At 42.7% G+C, this 25,310-nt stretch overlaps 1 protein-coding gene across 2 annotated transcripts in view; it reads right to left on the bottom strand.

Annotated features, from left to right (window-relative positions):
- HACE1 (HECT domain and ankyrin repeat containing E3 ubiquitin protein ligase 1) overlaps nt 1-25,310 on the bottom strand; it is a 285,154-nt gene that overhangs the window by 149,135 nt on the left and 110,709 nt on the right. Inside the window, exons 9-11 of one of the 2 annotated variants that reach the window (XM_086926665.1) lie at nt 14,234-14,335; nt 9,920-10,026; nt 4,075-4,321 (exon numbers count right to left, since the gene is read on the bottom strand). In XM_086926665.1, coding sequence (XP_086782791.1) covers nt 4,075-4,321; nt 9,920-10,026; nt 14,234-14,335 — 456 coding nt within the window. The remainder of the gene's footprint in view (nt 1-4,074; nt 4,322-9,919; nt 10,027-14,233; nt 14,336-25,310) is intronic. The other variant, XM_086926666.1, reaches the window with a different exon arrangement.

Genomic DNA, 25,310 nt, shown 5'->3' with positions numbered 1-25,310 from the left:
GAAAGAAGAATCGTGCACTGTTCACCAGACAACGGTTGCATGATGTGTAAAAATGATCTCGAGCTGGATTAATGTCACTTCAGAGGCAGCCTTTCAGAGTTCAAGCAGTGCCGCCACAGACGTCTGGGATGTTGTATGGTTAGCAAAGTTGGCTAAAGTAGATGAACGTCCACCATGAAGTGACCCAGATGTCACTGTATGTTGTCAACAAATGGGGCGCAAGTTAGAAGCGTAGATGTAATCTTATCTGCCTGTAGATACCGAATGTGAAGACGACACACATGAAATATTTGGGGTATATGGTTTGAAAATGGGAAGTGTTTCATTTATTCTTTTACTTATTCTTTATGTAAGCGCGCTCATGGATTATGAAAGTGAAGCACTGTTTATACTACAGTAAACACAGATTAAACATTTGCAGTGAATTTATTAAGTTGCTGATTTGATGTATAACAATATAAATACCTATTAGATTAACTGATAGCACTGCCAAAACACAAAATGTTAATACAGCGCTATATGGAAAAAACACGACCTATTCTGGAGGAAGATCCTGAAGCAATCAACATTTTTTTAATTATCCTCTCACTCATTAGTAGGACAAGCAGAGGCTGAAGGCATACACTCAGGAAATATGTTGGCTGTGGTGCAGAAGTGCCATACCACATACAATTTCTTTCAGTCCAACCTAAAATTCTTGCTTCTCTACTGCCTACATATTGAGAATTGCACTAGAATATTTGAGGAATCTTAACAGAGGCAGAAGCCACCACATCTAGATCGCACCACAAAGAATAGTAATAACATTCTGAGCTAATGGTTAGTGAGTTGTGTGAAGTAGGTGCAAAAGTGCATCTTACCTGCTGTGACAACTACAGATTTGGGAGTGGTGCTTGAACAACCAGGAGGCACTCATTTTTTAGCTGGAAGAATCCCCAATTTAAATGTAATGAATAAAGTTCACAGATAAGAGGAGGCTGTACAGTCTAGATATTTCTAAATTCCAGCAGAAGTTTTATGTTGTAAACAAGACAAATCAAAGGAGGTATTTTTTAAATTGTAATCTATATGGTTGATTCAGATTTACAAATATCATAAGGATACAAAAATGTAGATCTGGACACACCATGAAGCATTAGGATGCCTCGGAGTATCTAAGATAATACTGACACCGGGTAATTTCTAAAGACATTTAGAGGCACCCTTATCAATGCCCCATGCCATTCCAGTTTGCACCGAACCATAAGCAAATCAGTCTTGACCCTGCCCTCAATGAGAACAGTCCAGCCTGAACTGCCAGGCCAGGTCCTCCCTGGACTGGAAATTGCTTCCTAGGGCTGGCTAAGTAAGCACAAAGAGTTAACAGAAAATCGCAGTTTACGTTTGATTGGAACCTAGGTGCCATTTCAGGCTGACACCAGTCAAAGTTTCACTTTATTATATAGAGTTCCAAGTCAAAAGCAAGGCAGGGAAAAAGCTAAAGCCAGTGATAATCCCTCAAAATTGTATGTGCCGTCATCAAATGCCTGCTGAAGCCATTGGATTTTGAAGCCAAAAGCTCAGAGTACGGCGAAAGAGGATTCCATAACCACTAAGGTCACTCTGATACCCCGCCCTGGTTCAAGATCTTACCTTCAGACATAATCACCTTTTCGGTTCTCGAAATCCACCAGTGGGGCAAAGCTGGAAGCTGTAGCCATGATAAGTACCTTGATCACAAGGTTCTGCAAGACTTTTTTAGTCTGCCAAAATGCACAGAGAAGGAAATACCTGGATACCTTGCAAACAAAAGGTGTGCCCTCCCCAGGGAAGTCTCAGCACCTTGTTCCAATTATTTGGAGATGGAAAAATGACAAAGGCCCAAATTTCTTGAACTACTAGGAGAATTCATTCTGATCACTCCTGCGGCCTACAGGTTATCGGGAAGGTATCCAGGCACCAGGTCTCTCTCCAGTTAGGGCTCCTGTAGGGAGCAGTCTACAGTGGTCAGTTGGGCTTTCTGGGAGTTAAGAATTTGTTTGCCGGTTGTGTCTAGCAGCTGTAACAGTTGGCCAAACACTGGCATTTGAAGAGCAGCTCCAGCCCCTCAATGCCACAAAGCATCAGGACACCGTGGGTCTTGTTTTCCATGTGTTGTCTTCTCAGGTCTACGAATATTCAGAGGAGGTAGAGGCAGTGAGGTGACAGCCTTATAGTGAGCACTAGCCAAATAACTGGAGAATGCACTATGCCCAACTCTGGCTACTTTCCCATACAACCCAAACTGTAGCACTTACTTTGCTGAAAACCCTTCCAGATACTCTCATAAAAATGTCTCTAGCCTTCTTCCAGCAACAAATCTTGCCATTCAATTTAGCCACTTCCCCACAGAGATGTGCCTCCCTCCCTTCTGCCATTGCCGGAACTAATTTTTCATCTTGTTCAGACCACAGACAGAAAGTCGAAGGAAGCACTAGCCATGAATCGTTTCAGTTACTGACAGTCCCATTTGAGATCTCCACTTTTAAAGGATGAACTATGAAAGCTGCCCTATGTATTGCAAATTGGAACGGTCCCCTCCCAGATGACTAAGCCTTGCTATGGGGTCATTGTTAACACCACTTCAACCTTCTGACTGACAGAGGACAAGCCCCATCTTCCAGGAGTAGAGTTGTTAATAGCCCGGCAGGGATGTGTATTCAGTCTCAGAAGCTGGGCAGTGCGGCAAGCCAATGCTAAAACGGAGTAAACTCAGAACGTATAAGTCCACTTTTAAAAAGTTACTCTTCACTAAGTTATCAAAAATCCTCTTTCACGACTGAATTAGGTTTTTAATACTATATAGAAAATTACTCTGATTGCTCTATCATTTTCCTAGGCCAATGTACAATGAAGTGTCTTTTATTCTTGTAAAACGTAGCTTTACGCACCGAGTGATAAAAAGATTTATGTAACTGTTCACTGCAAGGGTACACTGAATACCTAGTATGGCCCACTTTTATACCTCAAACACCCAGCCATGTGGGCTTACAAGGCACATTTTAGGGTTGACTTAACTAATATATAAAAGTAGGTTGTTCTATATGGAAAAGGCATTCTAAATGACATGTGACACTGCAGTGCTTTTAAGCAGAGCAAATAATGCTCTCTGGAGCCATTCAATTTGGTCATGTAAATAGATGGTGTAAATTCACACAGCAGCCCGAATGATATTTAACTTCAACACTACTGGTGTAATTTTTGCCAACTCATAATAACATTAACGGAAAATTAGGTAATTAAAAGTTTTTACAGTATAGATTTAGGGACACAACACTATGGTACTGCATGGTAATCGCACAGTGCACAGATTAAAAATACTAGCACAAATCTTGTTCATGGAAAGGTGAAAATGATGGATGACCAAGCTGAAAAAGTGAATTCCTTATACCAAATTTGCAGCCATTATTGAACAGGAATATACAGACCAGTCAGCACACCAAAAAGAGCAATTTTCCGCAAATGTTTAAGGAGAAGGTGATATAAGGGACTGAGACCTATACTGCAATTTTGCTCTCACCTTTATAGTTAAATCAAGGTACCATCCAAAAGAACACATTTTTAGAAAACAGTGAGAGACAAGGTTGATGCTAGGTGATATTATTTGTTCACAATACTTGATTGTATTTCATTAGAAAAACACTTGCATACCAAAGTGAGTATTTTAAACTATATCCCCACTTTGACAGGTGGCCACTAAATGTTACTAAAACGTGAGACACCTGGTTTGTTTCTATAGACCAATAAATAGATGGATAATTAATTAATATCACTACCACTTTTGAATTTTAGCCCATCTCAACATGTCATTCTTTTTATATGGTCGCACTTCCAAAACATACATGATGTAAAGAAAATAAACACAAAATGGAAGTTTCATATTATTAGAAAACATAATCTTAAACTGTAGAAATTAAATAAAAAGAAGGCAAAACATGTTTACAATAATCAGTTATTTGATAGTGAGAGTAAACTTTTGATTGGTGAGCAGAGAAATATGGAAAGAGAGACTGGCCAAACTTAAAAAAATGGATGTGTGGTATCAACCAAACTTACGTCCTGTTCGGGAGGAGTCTGATTAATGAATGCATGCTTTGTCAAATTCATCTCTTTACCGTCTATCTTCCTAAACACGTCATATATTTTTCTGACCTTGAACGCCTGACTTCTTGGGGTTTTATTTCCATTGTAGCCCATGCCATTTCCATTATTGGGAGAGGACGGGCCAATGCGAAACACGTGGCAAAATATTCTTACAATCCGTAAAAGACTCTTCATTTGAGCTTCATAACTGCTTGACAAGCTGGAAAAGAAACATGACAAAATAGAGTCAGCACTTTTGCTAATGAATTTTGTCTTTCCAAACATCCTTAAAAATAGGAAGGATATCTGAGATCTCCAGACTTCTCCTGCTCCCATGTTCACATTACATTTTTATATATTTTCTGGTTGTTAAAAGGAAGGTGTGCACAACTTGAAGAATGTCCACGCCTCCTTAACATTTATCGCCTATATTTGAAAAGTAGATCAAAATCAAAGGTCCCTTCAAGTGCTCTCATGGAACACAACCTGCCCGAACACCTTTGAAACATGATATTACAGGAAGTCATTTCAACAATGGCAGTAGCTTAAGTGACTAGTTTCCAAATACTGAATATAAAAATGAATCGTAGTGGAGAGGCAGTAATATTATACATTGTGTGAAGCCGGGCAAGTCTTTATTGTAGCGCTAGTCAATACCTACACAGCTAGAAAAGGGACAAACAGCCAGATTCATGAAGCCGAAATCGGCTCGCAAAGGGCCAGATTCTGAGAATCTGGCCCTTTGCAAGCGCTATTTTTGCATTTGGGATTCATCATCCCAAATGCAAAAATCGCAATTCTAAAAATCGCTAAATTGCGAATAATTCCATTTAAGGAATCTCAATTTGAGATTCCTTAAATGCAATTCATGAACAATTTTAAAATTGCGAATTCGCAATATGGGGCCGCTATTTACTGCGAAGTCTAACTACGTGGTAAATAGCAAAAACTTAGAAAAATGCACTTTAGTGCATTTTTCTAAGTTGTATGTTACACACACACATGTCCTTTGGACATGTGTGTGCGCAACACCAGTGTACATTACCATTTCAGGGGTGCTACAGGGTGTCCTTTCGACACCCTGGCACCCTTGAAATCGCTTCCTTATTTGCGAATCGCTATTTGCTAATCGCAAATAAGGAATGACTCCCCTTTCATTCCTATGGGCCTTTAGGAAATGAATGGGACAGCCATTCCTTATTTGCGATTAGCAATTAGCGAATCGCAAATAAGGAAGCTGTAGAAATCGCAAAAAATATTGCGATTTCTACATGCATCCCGTTATGAGAGTCTTTAATAGCGATTCCTTAATAATCGCTATTAAGGACACGCAAAACAGGACTTTGATGAATCTGAGGGTAAATGCCTTACCAGTTTACATGTCAATGCGAATAGTAGCATACATTCCTTGAAAGAAACAATTCATCATAGCTGTAGAACACTGTGCAGTGCACTCTGGGTCAAGGATCTGAAGCAGTGAGTGAACAAGTTAAAACGCAGTCATACTTGAAAAACGCATAGTGGCAGAGGAAGGCACAAGCTAGTATTCTCCGCTGATAAATATCAAGGGTCATGCTTCATTCAATCTTCTAAAACTGCTCTTAAGTCATGAGAAAGGACAAACTAAATATAAGGGAAGCCACACACACAGAGAAGATTGAGACAGAATGTGGTTAGAAGAAAGAAATACAAGATGTAAAAGACAGAGTTGGGCAACAACAAATGACTCAAGGAAGTGATGGATTATGTGAACTGTGGGAGGTGAACAAAGGAGACTGATAAAAGTATCGTAGCTCAATTGATAGTAGATTTATGGGCAGTATTATGTAAAACAATATGAGGTGGAGTTATGGGGATCTGTTAGCAATACATTACACAGTGGATGATGTTTGCATCTTACTGCACCATTTAATATGCTTTTTATGGTCATCAGTGTTGCTTCAATAAATGACATTTTGCGCAACAAATTAAATATCACTGCAAACTTTTATAGGCAACACATTTAATAACGGTGCGACAAGCTGAACAATCTGAAAAAGGTTGAAACAATCTGTTAAGGTGTAACGTCCAATGATGCCCACAAAATCAATTTACACTGACTTGAAACTTTACATGATGCAATCTTGCTACTTCAATGGGAGAAGCCTGAAAAGAGTAGAATCTTCCTCATCATTGTCAACTAACAGTGTAAGTTTTTTCCAGCTATGCTGATTTGTGCTGCATAGGAAAGTTTACTTTCAAACAGGATTCACCGATTTCTTCTCTACAAGGCTGGTGGGCGCACCAGGTCACTCAGAATGCTGATGTTTTTACCTCTGGAAAAACAGCACTGGGTGTGGGCTTCCCACAGTAAGGCCAAGCCTCTCAATCACAAAACAACAGAATCAGTGCCAGTACAGTGACTTTTACTAGAGGAAATTAAATTGAACTACACAAAGAATTAAACTGAGTGCAGGTTTGGACAATTTGTCAGAATAGATCACTGTTTATTTATCATGTGTTTTTTTAGAATTTTTGTTGGTTATTATTCACCAAAGATACACAAAAACAAATAAAGAACAAGTAATACATGATACCATTTTCATAAAAATGACATTAGCCTAAAAATGTGTGCACCAATAACAAAATCTTTCATACGTGGTTGATCAACGTCGGCACTCAGATCTCACACTCATACACAACCATACATACAAGTCACTATTTACAATTTGAATGTCACAAACAAAAGAATTTTTAAGTACACCAAAGAAACTTGTTTGGTTTGATCAGAAGTTATTAGACCATATCAAAAGACAATTTAGTGAATTGAAATCTTATGGTGTAAACTGATGGTCTACGCATTTCGAACCCCTAACTGGTGGGGGGGTTCTCATCATTCTCCACCTACCCCAGCAGCAGTGTAGATAAGCTAGGTGTCTATATAGACATTCAGCTATCAGTACAGACTGAAATCTCCAAAGTATCCACATCTCCTTCCAGCAGATGAAACATCTCAGGAAAATCCTTCCCGAAATTAACCTAGAGCAGCATACTGACACTGCATTAGCTATCATTCAAGACAATCTAGATTTCAGAAATTAACTTTATCTGAACTTGCCCAACAAGGTAATTCAGGCATTTTCACTATGTTCAGAACATGGTAGCCTCACATATTACTGGACGGAAGAGACACACATATTACTAGAATACTTAGAGCCCTTCATGGACTTTCTATCATGAATAGAATAGTTTTCGAAGCCATCACAATTATACATCCTATTACTTGATTTCTTAGTCCAGCTATTCCTGAAAGATACATCTCAATTGAAGCATTCATCCTGCACCCTTGAGTCAACTGATCAATTCCTGATGTATATTCTTAAAACTAGACAAGCTAATTTCGGTGATAGGCCTTTCTTAGTGGCCACAAAAAAATTAGGGCATTTTTCTTTGTCCCATCAGGTCTCTTCATCCTTTATTGTGAAAGAAACTGAAGACTTGTTTAAACTTCGGATACTCATTCTGTGACATTTTAAATACCAGATGTGTTCTCCAACAGCCAAAACGTTTTGATGTACAAATAAAATATAACATTGTGTTGTTGCAACTTGCCAAAACAATATCTGGATGATTTTTGGATCACCACCTTGTCAGTGCAGGCAAGAAACTTGCCATTCTTATGAACTGGTGCAGAAGCTAGGAAGTGGGGCTCTTGCTGCACCTATATCGTTCAGCAACTGCAAATGAGTGAACCAGTGGATGAAAAATCACATAACGTATGGTGGTATATGCTTGCAGTCAATTTTCCTGTTGAGAACCTAACTGGAGTGAGTGTTCTGCCATATTTCTAAGGCTACCTTCATCATAGCAGACTAGAAGGGTACCCAGAGACCTCTCCGAAGACCTGATGGAAAGCACCTGAACCAGCAGCCCGGTCTCCACTGGGGGTGCAGACCGCTTCTTCAGACAGGATATCCTCTAAAACATCCTTGCAAAATGTCACCATGTATACTTCTACTCTACTTCATAACCCCTCTCAGCAGGGCCAATTTCTGGATTCCTCTGAGGTAACGTAGAATCGTATAAAGCAAGATAAAGCAAAGGCAATGAGCTCTTTGACTCTGGAACTGAGGAGGGATAAGATGCAGCACTGGGGCAGGATGATCAGTCAAAACAGAACTGCCATTGAAAATAGCAGTAACTTCTTTAAGCTCATGGTCTTTAAGGTTCTTTTGTGTTTTCCAAAGCCATTAACATTGGAATGCCTCCAAATATATACACCTCAGCAAACATCTAACACAAAGGAGAAATGATAAGTAGAGAACAGATAGGGAACCAGTGAGCCGTAATTTCATAAGTTGTTTCAAACACCACCATTTGGTACCTTAAAAGTGGACAGTATTATAAGATGAGAGCTTCAGTTCAGACTTAGCAGCATCATAGTCCACGTTTGACTCAACCAGGTCAAGGAATGTCTATCATTATAAAAACTCTTGAGTTTACTCATCCAACATCTGGCACCGAGACCAGCATGTTGAAAGGTCACAGGCTCATCTAGGATAATTTCAACCAAAGAATAAGTGGGCCAAGCGACACCCATCAAAGGTGTATGTTTTGTGTTGGTCTTTCAACTTGAGTTCATGGCTGTGTTGATGCTTGTAATTGCATTGAGAGATTGAAGGTCTGGTCATCTTCTAACATTAGCATGAAAAGGAATGTCATTCTCCTCGCATAGGTACAATTATGAGCCAACAGAAGAGGGAACGCCTGTATTAGACACGTTATGCGGGGAACTGACATGCCTAGCTGGTATGTACACCTCTGGAAAGCAGTGAAGAATACTGGTGAATTTAATTTGTGAGAGATCCTTATATGAACATAGATTAGTAGAATTAGATCGAGAAGGTTCAGCCACCTATCTCAAACAGGACACGAAAAAGAGGGGAGAAATGCAAGCTGCGAAGGCATTAGCAATTGTCTCAAGCAGAATAAATGGAATTAAATGAGGCAGTCAGTAGACATGTAAGAAACAGAGCCTTTGGTGCAACTGGGCATGGCCCCAAATTCATTAACGCTTACTGTACAACATACAAGCCAGGATGATCAAGTAAAAGTTAAAGAGGCCTGATGAGAAAGTAGACCCCAGAGCGTCTCCAAAGGGGATCGGAGGAACTGATATGATTGAGCCCAGTTTGACCTGATTGGAGTGGTGGATTAGTAAGGAAATTAACTTGGTGAGGACAGTGTCCCGGACACCAGGACTTTACCAGGGTGTCAAGCAGTATTGTATCTTTCACAGCACAAAATGCCACATACATTAGGATCAAAGTGCACAACTGCCATATGTCATGAGCAGAGTGCAGTGCTTCCATGATGTTCAACATCATGCTTTCCTTCCCCAAAATTGGTGGAAACCTCATGGAAAGTCACTTAGGTTGGAAGCTAATTGTGCAGTTACTACCATTTGAAGTATCTATACAATGCAAGAAAAGTTGTGAGATGGGTCTCTAATTAGGGTTAGTGTTTGTTGTTATGGGGAGTGGGAGCATGATAGAGTGTTACAGTGTCTTAATGACCATGATTTCACCTGTTCTGAAGGATACTTAGAGTTTTATGATTCAATATGCAGGAGTAAACTTGCAGAAGAGTAAAGTAGATGGGGGTTTGATTGCAGTGTAGGTGACGGGCGAAGTAGCTATAACAATGTTGGTGTGGACAGATTCTACTTTGTTTCTGAAGGGTGACCTAAGATTGTCATAAGCAATCCTCGCCTCTGGACAGAAAGGACACAGAGTGTGCAGGATTTTGGGATACCAGACTACCCTTAGACAGTACTTACCTCAGCAGTTTGTGACCATTTGTTGTAGCCACTTCAGCAAGGCTTGTGAGGATCTTCAGATACTGACTTTCAGTTTGTTGCGATAAATGCTCCAATACCTGTCGCAACTACAGAAAATGAAACAAATTTTAAATATCACAGTAAACTATAACATAATGACATGCATTTCTATGGGTCGTTCTAGGTTATTTAATGTACCAAATAAATTTTTACATACGCCTGGAAAATAAGTGAAAATACAATGTTTTCATTCTTTTAATGAAATGCTAAGCAATGCAGAGAGATAACTTAATGATGGTCATACAGGATAAAGGGTGCTGAAAATCATTTTATCACGCTAAAACACAAGTTCATCAACAAACTTTACTTCTCTTAAACTAAGGAACATCTTGTACACTAGTTTTCATCTGACATAACATAACAAAGAATTGCATTTGAGAAAGAGTAAAAAGAATTTACATCCCTTAAGAAATATTTAGGGGTGGACGAAAATTCTGCTCCATCGGCAGAGTTTGCGGTGTTTTGCCCACCCTACGTACCGCTTGGAATGCAGAGTTTCAGCAAAACTCCGCCAACCACAACGTTGTGGAGAATATTCTAACACGCGGCTCACCAACGTTAAGTTGGTGAGCAAGATTTTGCATTCCCTAGCGTGATTTTCAGGTGCTAGAACGCCTCATGGTGAGATTTCTCAACACAAAACGTTGCAGCAGCTTGCGACTCTTCGCGTTGACAGCTGCCTCAAGCAATCGACAAATCTACTTGAGGAACAGAAAGAAGCAGCACCCTCTGGCATGCCATGTGGTCCATTTTGCGGTGATTTTACAGCAAAGACTAAGCTCCTGGTGCTAAAAATCAGGGCGAGCAGCGCAACCTGCCAAATTCCGCCCGCTCTGGAAACTCATCAGAATCTCAGAGTTTTTATGTAACTCTCAGAATTCCACAGAGTGAAACTCCTCGAGTTCCCCCCACCCCTAGAAATATTACGCTAAGATCTCTTCTGTAAAATGTTTATCTTCTTATTGTTCACATGTTGCTGATCAGAATTTAGATTCACTTATTTTCTCATTTTAAGGATTTTGGACAGTGTGAGGTCAGGATGGGCAAAGATGAAATGTGGAAGTGAAATCCCAGTACAGAAGGCCTAACAGACTGTGTTATTTTTTCACTTTCAGAAAAGATGCTTTGGGATTGTAGTAAATCAGTGCCAGGCTGTGGCCTCAGTTTGAGGGGGTCCAGGAACATGAATTCTCTAAATGCAAAGTGGTAGTGCATGTGACATCACACAACTCAGCCTTTGACTGTCCAAGGAAGGTAACAGAGTGATCTTACATGCTTTTTGACTCAGATATATTGATTAGAAAAAATAAAAAAAACTTAATGAGGTGTAAAATTAATTAAAAAAGGTTAAGTGTGTGTCCAGGTACAGCTAACAGTTGCCAGGAATAGTCCTGATGTAATCGGATACACTAACAATATGTTCAGCTGCAGCCATCATATAACCGGCAATGCCATCTCTTGGCATGCAAAATCATCATAAAGCGTACATAGAAGTTGACACTCTGCTCCCATTACTGTGCAATCCAGCTTCACGAGGGACCTGCTGGAGGACACTGGAATACTTGCTATAAGCAGGCTCTTTTCTCAGCTATAATTTACAAGAAAGAGCAAATGTTTCTAACCATCACAAAGCCCACGTTTAGCAAACTTGGAATCCATGTAACAAAGGTAACAAGGTAAATAGTCTGAGCACTGACACTGACCAAAGTTCTTCTCCTGATGTAGCTCTTATTTGTTTGCATATCATTAACTCTAAAGAATGGTACAGGACTCGAAAACGTTTCTGTTCTTTATATATACCCCACAGGATTAGCAAGATTGAGAAGGGCTGCTCTTCTACCAACTCCTATATCACATGTTCATACTAAGAAAGAACTGAAGAGACAGTCTCAGACTGTTGAGTGAATAAGCATCTGGAAGGCTGGCCACCAACAATGGATTCTGCAACACTGTACATATCAGGATATGTTGTGGTTCAAATGTTAACCCCTCCCCTGCGGGGCTAATTCCCCTGCTGTGCTGGGGGAAGTGGGCGCGTGCAGTGCCACGGTGCTCAAGACTAGCTCGGCTAGCCATGCAGCACGGTAGCGCTGTGCTCATAACAAACTCAGCGCAGCACAACAGGGGAATTATCCCTGCGTGGGCATGGCGCAACGGTCATGACGAGCTCAGCTCATCATAAGCACAGCTCGACCGTGCCTCATGACGAACTCAGCTAGTCATAAGCACGGAACGGGTTAAAGCACTACACAAGACCTAAGCGAGGGGTTGGAATGGCACCAATTGTCAATGACTTGAGATAAAATTTGGCCCTAGAAACAGGGCCATAATGTACTACAAGCGGAGCTCTGTGCACTAGTTTAAAGGAAAAGATCAGAGGCAGACAATATGGAGGAGGATGAAAAGTTTACAACCTAGGGGAATGGAAGAAGACTGCATTGTGAACTGAAAATGTGCTGTAACCCATCTCAAAGAACTGCTAGGATATAAACTCTGCCATGAGGACCCTGCTGCATTATGACTAGAAGCTCCCGCAGATCAAAGTGCTAATGAGGCTGCTCAGCACAACCCAAGAAACACTCTATCAAGACAGACATAATGTTTCTAAATTTCTTTCAAACAATTGCGCTATCTACATGTGGAAGCGTCCCTTTTGTGCAATGCCAGGTTCCAAATGGAAATCAAAATTCAATCATTTAATCAAAGAATCAAAATGTTGATTCTTTGATTAAATGATTGAATTTTGATTTCCATTTGGAACCTGGCAGTGCACAAAAGAGACCCTTCCACATGTGGATAGCGCAATTGTTTGCAATAATTAATACATGTCTAGGATCAGAAGACGATAACTTGCTGCACACCAACAAACCCACTTTAATTTGACAGTACCCGAGTGAAGGACGAGTGAATCTACGGAGTATATGATCTAAACATAACAATAGTATATTTTCCAGTCTAAAAATCTTTCAGCATCTCACCTGTGAGAGCATCCCTACATTCTATGTACAAGACAATGAGAAGCGACCAAAGAGCTTAAGAAGACTCTGGGGTGAATCCCTCCAGTTTAGCAACAGGACCATTTTGCTTGTGGGAGGTCCAGTAACTTTCAACCCTGTTGATCTACTATCAGCAGTATAATTGCCGAGGCCGTCGTGGCAATTCTGAATTGATGGGCCAAGCCAGACAAACACTGCCTAAACTGCATTCAGGGAAATGCATTTGTTGTCCTTGCCCCTCTCCAACACATCCACTAGAATTGTGCTGCTACTACATAAGAAATGTCAAACTGTCCTGACACTGATTTGAAGCACTTTACTGTTGAGCTATAATATTTTAGTAAACCATCAGACCGTCTAGCACTGAAAGGTCCTATTTCATTTTATGTGAATCGCACAGAAGGGCAATCTACATATTTTATTGACTAAATCCGAGTTAACAGACCGTCATCAAACTTTGAAAGTATTCCTGGACTTTTCAGTGTTTCTACGGTTTGAAAGCTAAACTCTAAAAGGAGGTCATGGGTACTTACTAAGCTCACAAAAGCACCTTGTTCTTGGAGTTACAAAGGAAATACTTGTTACAATGGATGCTCCAATTGCCACTAATTGTTTTGACCTTTGGTAACTGACCTGGCCAATGTGGTAAAAGGACTCTGGCCTGGATGATTTGGGAAAAATAATGGTTGAATAATTTACCTTCTAAACAGTGATAGTGTTCAACCATGTTGCATAGAAGAAAGCGGATCATGCTGGCAGTATGCATGCCAGAAAATAAAGAAATTAAAAACATATTTAGGCTAGTAGTCGGATACCACTAGAGACAGACTATGACAAAGTCATTGTTGATCCCTACTTTGAGGACATAAGAGAAAGAAGCATTTGAAAGAAGACTCTAGATAGAAGGTGGCAGGATGGGTCTGGAAATGCCCGTAGCCCAGTCAAATGAGAAGAAATGTGTTCAGTGATGTTTCCACCACCATTTAACAGGATCAGTATTAATACATTTGGATTTGTGAAGAAGAAAGAAAATATACCCCGCTAATTTTGTCATGTAAGAAACCAAACTTTTTTCACATCAAATGTATTGGGTTAACTGCCCCAAGAGAATATGGGGTTAACTGCTCCAAGAGATTAATACAGAGAGCTCATAAAAAAATGGATACAAAAAAATCATACAAATTATTCTTTTTCTCTACAATCATGTCAGGAGTATACATTTTTCTTTGTATAAACTTATAATAAACAGAAGCATTACCATATTTTCACGAAGATCTTCATTCTGAGTCATTTGAACAATTGTCTGAAATAGTCTTGGATGATGCTGAATCAAAACTTCACATGTTTCTCCATATCCACCCTAAAGAGGAGGAAGTAAAATAGATACATTTTCAAGCTTTACACACCATTTGCATAAATGCAACCTGTGTATCAAAACTCCTCACAATTAAATCCTTTTTTATGATACTTGAATACACAAAATTGTTATTTCCAACTTTGCAGTTGATCTCCTCGTTCCATTTGGACCACTTTATATGATACACTTTGATTAATGGAAATAAGAATTGTGGATTTGGGAGAGGTTTGGAGTGATTCCTTTTCAGTAGCATTCAGCCAATGTTTAATGATACTGTACTGAAAAACACAATTGTTTTATATTTTCAAGTTTTTTCTTATTACTGATTTTTATAAGAGGAGAAGACAGTTAATGGCTACACATTAACAACCCGTTTACACACGGATTTCATATGGCGACTAAGGTACAGTCAGTCTTACTAAATGTATTCTATTAATCCAGTTTTCATCATTCAAAATGCCGCATTTTTTGTGAACTTTAAACTGTGCCTTCTTACCTTTTTGCTCATTAATCACAGCTTCCAACTGACAACAATCCTACAAATGTTACCATCTTCCTGCAATCATAGGTGGATTTTTCTCCCACCAATATTGAGCAATACATGCTCATTTTTTTGAACATCTAAAATTGTACATCTAAATATAGATTGACCCATTTTTATTGCTGTTTGAATGTTCTGTAGATTTATAGATTGTCCCACTGTATTTGACATTTTTCTGCATTTTTCCCTATTTCACCTTCAAATGATACAGAAAAAAATTATAAATGTCAAACAGTTAACTTCCCAACTTGTAGTAACTCTAATAAGTGTATTAACACCGTAATAGTAATAAATATCCCAACTTTATAAAAGTAATCCCCAACTCTGAAAAAAACTAATATATCGGAACGAACCATACGACCCGTACATCATGTGTCTAAGGTATTAGAAGGTAGGGGCCCGCCATGGACTTTGGGGAGAAAAGAAGGCGGTTTTGAGGTTACTTAACCGCATGCTGGGCGGCATGCATGGTCATTGCTGCCCCGCCGGACGCAACACCCGATTTCTGAGGCTGAGGCGGTTTGGGGACCCGAGGAGGTGCGTTGCTCCATCACAAGCAGGAAATTGGTTTTTCACGAACTGTTTTGCCAAAAACCGTCTAAATCCAAAACTCTCCATGCAGCACCTACCTGGACTCATCACAATGCATTCTGGGTGTTGCAGTCCACATCCACTATGTGAACTGACAACAGGTGAGCTGAAATCTACACAGGGGGCGGAGCGTGCTCAACGAATAAGAGGGCGGCAGAACTCAAGTTTGTTTGTTGGAAACCTCCTGGATACTTGGGCGCTGAAGAAGGCTGATTTAATTGCCGAAATGTATTCACCACACAAGGAATAAAGCGTGCTTCCAAAGTGTTCCCCCGAGTGGTCTCTACTCATTTGCAAGAAGGAGATTTGGTTGCATTGTTTCCGTGTCAGCCAGAGACACGGTCTAAAAACCCCCGCCTTGCAAGTTGGCCCTGATGTCACTGGCTTCGCTGCCGCGGCGGCTGTTCGTGTGTCTAAGGTATTAGAAGGTCGGGGCCCGCCATGGACTTTGGGGAGAATAGAAGGCGGTTTTGAGGTTACTTAACGGCATGCTGGGCGGCATGCATTGTCATTACTGCCCCCGCCGGACACAACACACGATTTCTGAGGCTGAGGCGGTTTGGGGACCCGAGGAGGTGCTTTGCTCCATCACAAGCAGCAAATTGTTTTTTCACGAACTGTTTTGCCAAAAACCGTCTAAATCTAAAACTCCCCATGGAGCACCTACCTGGACTCATCACGATGCATTCTGGGTGTTGCAGTCCACATCCACTATGTGAACTGACAACAGGTGAGCTGAAATCTACACAGGGGGCGGAGTGTGCTCTCAACGAATAAGAGGGCGGCAGAACTCAAGTTTGTTTGTTGGAAACCTCCTGGATACTTGGGTGCTGAAGAAGGCTGATTTAATTGCCGAAATACATTCGCCACACAAGGAATAAAGCGTGCTTCCAAAGTGTTCCCCTGAGTGGTCTCTACTCATTCGCAAGAAGGACATTTGGTTATATACATTGTCGTGTGCATATCCTGAGTGCAAGGGCGTTTTGTTTGAAAACATATTGGATCGTGGCTGCCCGAGCCGCGGTAACAGAAGTGCACCACTTCAAATGGAAGGGCTGGGAAGGCAAAGATTGCTATCTGTGGCATGATGTTCCTTTGATCAACTAACATGCAGCCCCGAAGTGCCAACCCACTAAAGGACATTACGAAAGATTCAATGCAAACAGAGGCTTGGAACCTACTATAGGACATTCACTAATACTCACCTGAACTGCAAGTACCAGCATGCATCATGGCGATAATTGTAGGCCAAACCCATTGTGGGCGGAGTCTTTTAATAAAAGAAAAGTGATTCATCAGGTGAGCCTTCCCTGCCTCTGTTTTAAACTCATGATGAAGAGGCGTTTGCCTCGAAACGTGTCAAAGATCAGTGCTAAAGCGGGATAAAGGGCAAGCATGCTGCAAAAAGACTTTAAAGGACCATGAACTTGGTGAGAGCATTGTCGTGTGCATATCCTGAGCGCAAGGGCGTTTTGTTTGAAAACATTTTGGAACGGGGCTGCCCGAGCCGCGGTAACAGGAAGTGCACCACTTCAAATGGAAGGGCTGGGAAGGCAAAGATTGCTATCTGTGGCACGATGTTCCTTTGCTCAACTAACATGCAGCCCAGAAGTGCCAACCCAATAAAAGGCATTACGAAAGATTCAATGCAAACAGAGGTTTGGAACCTACTATAGGACATTCACTAATACTCACCTGAACTACATGTGCCAGCATGCATCATGGCGATAATTGTAATCCAAACCCATTGTGGGCGGAGTCTTTTAATAAAAGAAAAGCTAACATCAGGTGAGCCTTCCCTGCCTCCGTTTTAAATTCATGATGAAGAGGCGTTTGCCTCGAAGCGCGTCGAGGATCAGTGCTAAAGCGGGACAAAGGGCAAGCATGCTGCAAAGAGGCTTTAAAGGACCATGAATTTGGTGGGAGCATTGTTGTGTGCATATCCTGAGCGCAAGGGCGTTTTGTTTGAAAATATATATATATATATATATATATATATATATATATATATATATATAAAGAATAGCAGCATCCGAATTACCTGGTCTGTGTCTGTTTCTGAGAGCGTTATCGTGGGAGGACGATCGCACACAGGAGACGGAGGTCGTTCATATATTTAGCCGTCCTGATAGCACACGGCTATACACGGGACCCTCTCTAACAATCAGCTTGAGGAGTAGGAGCTGAGAGGTCGACTCCAAAGTGATGTCCGGTCCGGGTTCACCTGGACAGTTGAGAACTTCCGTGAGGGAGAATATCGTCTGACCCCCTGGAACAGGAGAAGCAATCGGAAGTTAAACAACCCCCGAGGAAGCTGCACCCGAGAGTGGGCGCGTGGAGACTGGGACGAGGTTTGGGACGCCGGGAAACAGCTATACCAGGTACCCGAGGGAGGAGAGTACATATGGATGCGCGGGGTTAACTGTGATTAAAGCAAATAATAGTCGCACTGCAATGAGAAACCCGCATTGATATAAGCAGCATATTAAAATGTCGGCCGACAGCGTAAAAGAACGAGAGGCTAGGGCGAGCACAATGTTCTCGGATAGCCTTCCTGTTCCAGCGGCTATTCGTGATAAGTTGGAAGATGCCAGTGGCCCCAGAAATGATTCACTGCATGATAAAATAAAAGCATTGGAGAAGAAATCACGTCAGGAACAAAGCAAATGGTGGGAGTCGAAGTCCCTTCAGAGGTATATAGATGTCAACATAATACCTCGGGGACTTCGAATCCTTACAGCTCCCAGTTATGAGAACCCTAATCCGGACCTAATGAGGGAATGGGCGGATATAAACCTGGAGGCTTCCAGGCGACAAGTACTTATCTTAATAAAGTACGCCGACATTGACCGCGCCAAGATCCTTGAAGAAATTTCAGCTCTGTATGAGGAATTAGAATCCATGGGTCCGGATGATGAAAAAGAAAAATTACTAAAAGAAATGAAAATAAGGTTAAAAAAGGAGGAAGAGAAAATAATAGACCGAAAAACATACAAGTTTCAAAGAACCGAAAGGACTATGAACTTTGACAGATCTTCACATTTTCTAAACGGTATGATTCATTACGCACTACAATGTCGGGTAAAACACAACCTGCAATGCGGGAAAGGGGGACTCAAAATAAAGCCCGCAAGGATCAAACTGACTCAACGATGTCTGATTTCAGCTCGGAAGCAGGAAGCGGGTCAGAGTCTGAAAAATGGGGCGCAAAATCAAATGTAATGAGGAAAAGGCCCTCTCCTGGTGAAGAAATCAGTTTTTTATGCCAGGACCGACTTCAGTCTCCAAGACCTGGGACGCGAAAAAACTACAGCGAAAACGGAAGAACTACACCGCGAGGAAGAGGCAGAGGGCGAGGCAACGGAGGGCAGCCTAAATGGAGAGGTCGGGGCCAGTGGTCCAAGAAGCAGTAACAACAACAGGGAAGACCATAATCAACCTCACCCCAATGAAACTAACAGACAGGGAAGAGGATATTTTGAAATTGGGACTTACGTTTGCGCCAAAAACCAACTTGAACTATGTGGCAGCACGAACTGATATCTATAGGGCCACGAGGAAGATATAATTGAAACAATTTTACAAAATCAAAAATGCAAACAAGCCAACTGCCAATAGCGGTTTGAACCAAGGAGATCAGACATTGACCCTCTCCCAGGCATTGGCGGATCTATGGGAAACAGAGGGGGCAGAACCAATGGCACAGGTGGAAAATGTGCTCATGTCGAAAAAGAGTAATCGGAGCGGAATACCTTTAACACCCTTTAAGCCCCCATCGACATTCTGTCCAATAATACCGCGTGATGGCATAACTATATGTGTATGCAGACTACGGCCTGCAAGCAGTGTGCACTGTTCCTGGGGGGAAACTAAGTTCCACTGTTAGTATAAAATTCTCAGACAATAAACGATGCGTGTTGCATTTTTAAGAGTCCATTTATCATAAATCTCTTGAATCAGAATTATAGAATAAACAATTACAACATTGTTACTCTAAATGTAGTACATATTCATATACATGTATATTTTTACAATGATTCAACATCAGAGTTTGTACATTAATATATCTTTGCATTCATGTAATCGTATTGACAATAATCGAAAATACAAATGATCAATTATCATGTAGCTTGAATTTCAGGAAGACCGGAGCCCAATGCATTTCGGGAATAGGTTTTCCCTTCGTCAGGGCCAAAGTCCTAAAACATAAAATACATTGGTATGTATTCAATTCTGGTGGATTAGGATAGCAGTAAATCACTGAAGGGGGAGTCTCTCTTTGGGTTATGACCGTGATCTGTGGAGCACCAATGTCACCAGTAGAATTGCAGTCATCAAGTTATAATATGTACCAATACAGGAATTGCTGTTTTATGTTATGTGATCATGGGTTAATGATAATAAAAGAGGAGTATGGTGATGGGATTATGAACAGAATGTTTCAAGGAAATCTTTTTACCTGTAACTGGATTTGATAGTGTATTGCCTGTAATGATATTGCAGTGTATGCAATTATGGCATTTAAGTTTACCTCTATATGTGTCAGACTCTATAGTTTTGGCAGGTGTCTTAATCATATCCAACACATTTTTGCCCCGAGTGTAATCAAATGTAGGTTTTTCATCGTATATGCCATTAAACTCTTTTTCATTTTGTAAAAGGTCCCACCTTTTGAGGATGGTTCGCTTGATGTAGTTAGACGCGGTAGAGAATTTCGAAACAAAAGTGTATGAAGTTCTTTGTTTCTTGGGTGAAGTGGCTAGAAGTAAGTCACGGTTTTTGATTGCCAATCTATCGACACTTTGTTGAAGGATGTCGGAGGGGTACCCTCTTTGTTCAAATTTCTTCTGGTGTATAATAAGTTGATGAGTCAAAATTTCTTCTTCAGAACAGATCCTTTTGATCCTCAAAAAATGAGAATATGGTAAATTTGTGATTAAACTTCTGGGGTGAAAACTGGAGAATAGTAATGTGCTATTCCTGTCAGTGGGTTTCGTGTATATAACCATGCGTCACAAGCCTCTAGTAACATAGATCCCTAAATATTTGAAGTGTGACGGTTTTCACTGGAAGAGGTATCTGCCCTGGTAGTAGCACGGGAGATGGGGAGGGTATTGTCGTCAGCTTTTGCAGCAGAAATAGAAATTATCCTCAAGAGCGCCTGGAGGGAAGTAGAAAGAAACACAAGTATGAGAAGGATATCGTTCAAGTATAGATAGATAGGCGATGGGCCTCCAGTGGTGGGGATACTGACAATCTCTATCAACTGATGCAGGGCTGCCAACAGGGCCTTCAGGGACAGGAGGAAGAGGAGTGGAGGGGGAACAGTGGACACACATCCCCCTTTGGATTGTAAACTACACAATTAACCTGTGCTGATTGGGGATCATATAGCTAGTGCACCTTGGCAATGAAGTCACGGCCAAGGACAAATTGCAAAAAGATATACCTCATTCTAAGCCGTCAAATGCCTTCTAGGTGTCTAGTGAGAGGGCCAGAGCCGCCTCCAGTAGGTCTATGGCTAACCATAGACAGCGGGTCAGAGTTCAAAGGTGACTCGAGGACAACAGCCCCAGGATGAACCTCACTAGTGTGCTGTGTATAAGCGCTGGCAAGCCATTTCTTAGAAAAGCTGCTAGGATCCCAGCCAGAATTTATATGTCCCCGTTGAGGACGGAAATAGGCTGTTAGCTACCACTGAAGGGGGGTGGGGGGGGGGGCAGTGACAATGGCTTTGATAGAAAGGTCCGTAGGGAAGCTGTCTTCCCAAGGGCCCCTATGATTTGGGAGGGTGGAAATGGCTTGTAAAATCTCCTCTTCTATTCGAGTCAGATCAGTGATCACCTCTGGAGTGTAGAGCATCCAGTAATATCTCCCAAACATGAAGACCATCTCCTGCAGGCATCCAACGAGTAGACCCAAGTCTGTTTTGATGGCTAGGATAGCAATCCCTGCCTATCTTTGCCTCAGGCACACGGTAGCAGCCACTCCGTCATCTTACCCAGCTCTTAATGGTAGGCCTTTGGTTTTTGAAGGTGTATTCAGCCTTTGAGGTGAAAAGCACATGTAGAGCCACTTTCCCTTTCGAGGCGCAGTCTAATTGACACAGAGGGGGCCACTGTATATTGGTGCATCAAATCCGCCATTTCTGTTTCCAGAGAGTCTGGACACCCTCCTTCGGTTGTTTAGGGCGGTGCCTCTCATGAGATGTCCCTGGATAGTCGTTTTGGTTGCTACTCAAAGCATTTGCACTGATGGGACCGATCCTTTGTCTTGCTCAAGGTAGGTGGTGATGTGAGGTTTAAGCAGGGCTTTGACATCAGGAAACTTATATTGTGAAAACTTAAGACACCAGGGTTTACAGATCAATGTTAACAGTACCATGTCCACCATAAGGTGGTTAGGAGAGTGGTCTGACAGCGCCTGTGGATATAACCTTGTTGCCCACGCGCAGCTTGATAAATGCTTACCACCCCTGTGTCAGTCCACACATTGAGTACCATGCAGGAGAGTGATCTACACAAAAGGATGACTACTCCGCCTTTCCAGGGGGTCATATGCTCTGTCTTCAACAATGGAGGGCAGCTGCTGTGAATGACTCTGCCTATATAGTCCATTCAGAGGTGCTCTGCCTCATCCCCATACCCCCATCAAAGGAGGGAATACAGCAGCTGGACAGAGCCAGGCGTGCCCTCCCACCACCCCAGAGAAACCGGGTAATTAAACTATCCAGTTCCCGGAACAAAGTCCTGGGAAAGCAGAAGGGGGTATTTTGAAGGACATAGAGAAATCTGGGGAGGAGCATCATTTTAAACAAGCCCACCCTCCCCAGAGATTTCAGAGAAAGCGTTTTCCATTTAATGAGATTTTCCTTGGCCTTCTTAACCAACGGGACCACATTAAGAGCCCAGTCCAGCTCGGGGAGGAGGGTAATCCATATCCCCAAATACTTAAAGGATTGTCGCCGAAGTGGTATAGTGGATTGCCACTCCAAGCCCTCCCTAGAGAGATGTAAGGGGACCAGAACCGATTTCCCAGGGTTTAGTCGCAAGCCTGAGGCCTGTTCAAAAGAGTGTAGGATCTGTAAGCATTGTGGCCCGGAGGAGGCAGGGTCAGCCATGAAGAGCAGGACATCATCCGCATACAGTGCGATCTTATCCGCCTCGATATTAACCCACTCCCAGCCACGAATGCGATCCTCAGCACGCACCAGGGAAGGCAAGGGCTCCATCGCCAGGGCAAATAACAATGGAGAGAGGGGGCAACCCTGCCTAGTGCCCCTGGCGATGGGAAAGGCCTCCGATAGCACCCCACTGACCAACACCCGCGCTCTCTGTGGGCGTAGAGGACACGGAGCAGAGCCCTGAAATGAGGCCCAAATCCCATCTCAGCCAACACATCCTGCAGATATGTCCAGTCCACCGAATCAAACGCTTTTTCGAAATTCACAGACAAAAGGGCTAAGTACGGGGTCAGCACGTGCCGGTGGGCAAGAGCCAGCTGCAGCCGCCGCAGCCGCTGCAGGCAGTGGCGGGTCCCCCTGTGAGGCATGAACCCGCATTGGTCCGGGTGGACCAACACGGTCAAGTAAGGTTTCAATTGTTGAGCCAGAATGGTGGCAAACAATTTAATTTCTATCTTGAAGAGGGAGATGGAACGATAGTCTGCACAGCTACGAGATGGGAGCTGGGATTTTGGGAGAACCACAATAGTGGCAATGTCCTTTTCCTGCTGAAAGGATCCTCTTCACTGCCTCGCGGAATAAGCTTTTCAGGTGGGTGATTAGCGTGTCTCGGTATGCCGCATAATACTCCTGAGGAAGACCATCAGGGCCTGGAGTCTTGCCGAGGAGGTGAGGGTGATCGCCTCCTCGATTTCTTTGTGTGAAATAGGATGATCAAATCCTTCTGGATGGCTGTTTCTAGCCTGGGGAGACACACCCCACCCGCTCAAGGAAGGCCGCGAGTGAGAGCTCAGGGGGTTGTGTAGTGTATAGTTTCTGGTAGTAGTCTGCGAAGGTGTTGGCCATCTCCAGAGGGGCACAGTGCACCCCTCCAGCTTCGTCAGCCACCTCCAAGATAATATGGTTCGCCCTGGGGTATGTGGCCTGCCTGTGCAGGATCGCACCATTTTTTTCCCCCCCAACCTTAGAATCTCGCCACCGAAGACCTCCACAGGAGCTTAGCTGAATCCAGGGATAACCGTCAAATGTCGTCCCGAAGATGGGCAAGCTGACGGGCTTGGGCGACATCGTCTGCTGTGGATAGTAGCTGTTCCAGGCGGAGTGCCTGTGCCTCCTTGGATGAGATCTCCTGCAATTGAGCCTGCCTCTGGGTCCTTAGCTGCCCTTTAGTGATGCCCCTTATGGTCACCTTCCCTGCCTCCCATAGGGTACCCAGGGAGGCTACAGAACACTCATTATTAGCGAAATACTGTTTAAGCTCCGTCCCCACCACTTGTTCAACAACTTTATCTTGGAGAAACCAGGCGTGCATCCTCCATGTTTGGCGGGCCGAAGGAGGGGGAGCCTCAGTGCTGAGGGATACTGAGAGTGATCGGAGATGCCTCTGGGCAGAATGAAGACGTCTAAAATCTCAGCACAGTCAAGCGCAGGGATGAAGAGAGAGTGTGAGTGTGAGTGAGTGAGTGTGTGTGTGTGTGCATGTGTGTGTGTGTTTGTTTTGGGCCGCGGAGGTATGTGTGAATTGTTTGATGTGGGGGTGCCATGTGCGCCATGCATCGCATAAACAAAAGGATTCGGACCAACTCTTCAGTTGTTTCGCGCGCCGTGCCAGCAGCAAAGGGAGGAACCGTTGTGTCAAGGGCCGGGTCTAGAACTGCATTAAAATCACCCGCCACAACCATGTTGCACACAGGCGCATTATTTAACAGGGCAGCCGTGTGCGCAAGTGTGGACGTGAGCATCAAGGGGGAGGGAGCATATATAGACATGAGAGTGGGAGGGAAGCCAGCCAGCGACCCAAAAACTGTCACAGACGAATCACTTGGGAAAGTACGAAGAGCAAGGTGCTCCTCAGGAGGATGGCCACCCCTCACGAGCCCCTGGAGAAGCCGTAGTGAGCCAAGAAGGGGCAGCAGTTACCTAAGCGGTGCATTTCCTGAAGCATAAGAATATCTATGTGGAGATGCTGCGCATATCGTAGTACCGCTGTGCGCTTGTGCCGATCTAGCAGACCATTGACGTTCCACGACAACACGTGGAGAGACAACCTAGGTGTAGTATTAGCGATCATGGTAGGTGTTACCTTGTCCAGGACGCACAGTCTGATGGGAGTATGTAGTGGCAGGAGCCCTTCTTAATGCTGACAAATCTTTCAAAGAAGAGTAATCACTAGAAGAAAACTTAGCGGTATCTGATAAAGATACAAACTTTCAAAAGGACATCAATGGATCTGTGAGAAATTGGGTTGTTGGTTGAGGGGGGTGAAACATACTCAATCAACATTCACAATCCTTTTCAGGCTGAACCACAAAAAGTCACTAAATTAACCTGTACTTAACTCTCTAGTAGCTGGGCACAAAAGAAGGCAGGCTAAATTTCGAGGCAATGTGCAAAGTATTTATGCAGCACACAAACAGTATTCAAGTGAAAACAGAACAAAAGAAAATCCCACATCAATCTAGAAAAATAGAGTAGATTTTAATAAATAATTTGGCACCGAAACGCCAAAAATCCAATTCATAGAACCAAAGATATGCAATTTTAAAGTTTATGGGTAAATAGTGCTAAAAAGCACAAAGCCTCACCTGTGGTTATCTGGTCACGCCAGACAAGTTCAGGCCGACCGTGATGGAGCACAGTCTGTATACAGGGACCAGGTTAGG

The sequence above is a fragment of the Lissotriton vulgaris genome, chromosome 6 (genome assembly GCF_964263255.1).
Source record: "Lissotriton vulgaris chromosome 6, aLisVul1.2, whole genome shotgun sequence".
Taxonomy (NCBI): Eukaryota; Metazoa; Chordata; class Amphibia; order Caudata; family Salamandridae; genus Lissotriton; species Lissotriton vulgaris.
The sequence above is the reverse complement of the archived record's forward strand: the minus strand, read 5'-3'. Positions and strand labels throughout refer to the sequence as shown.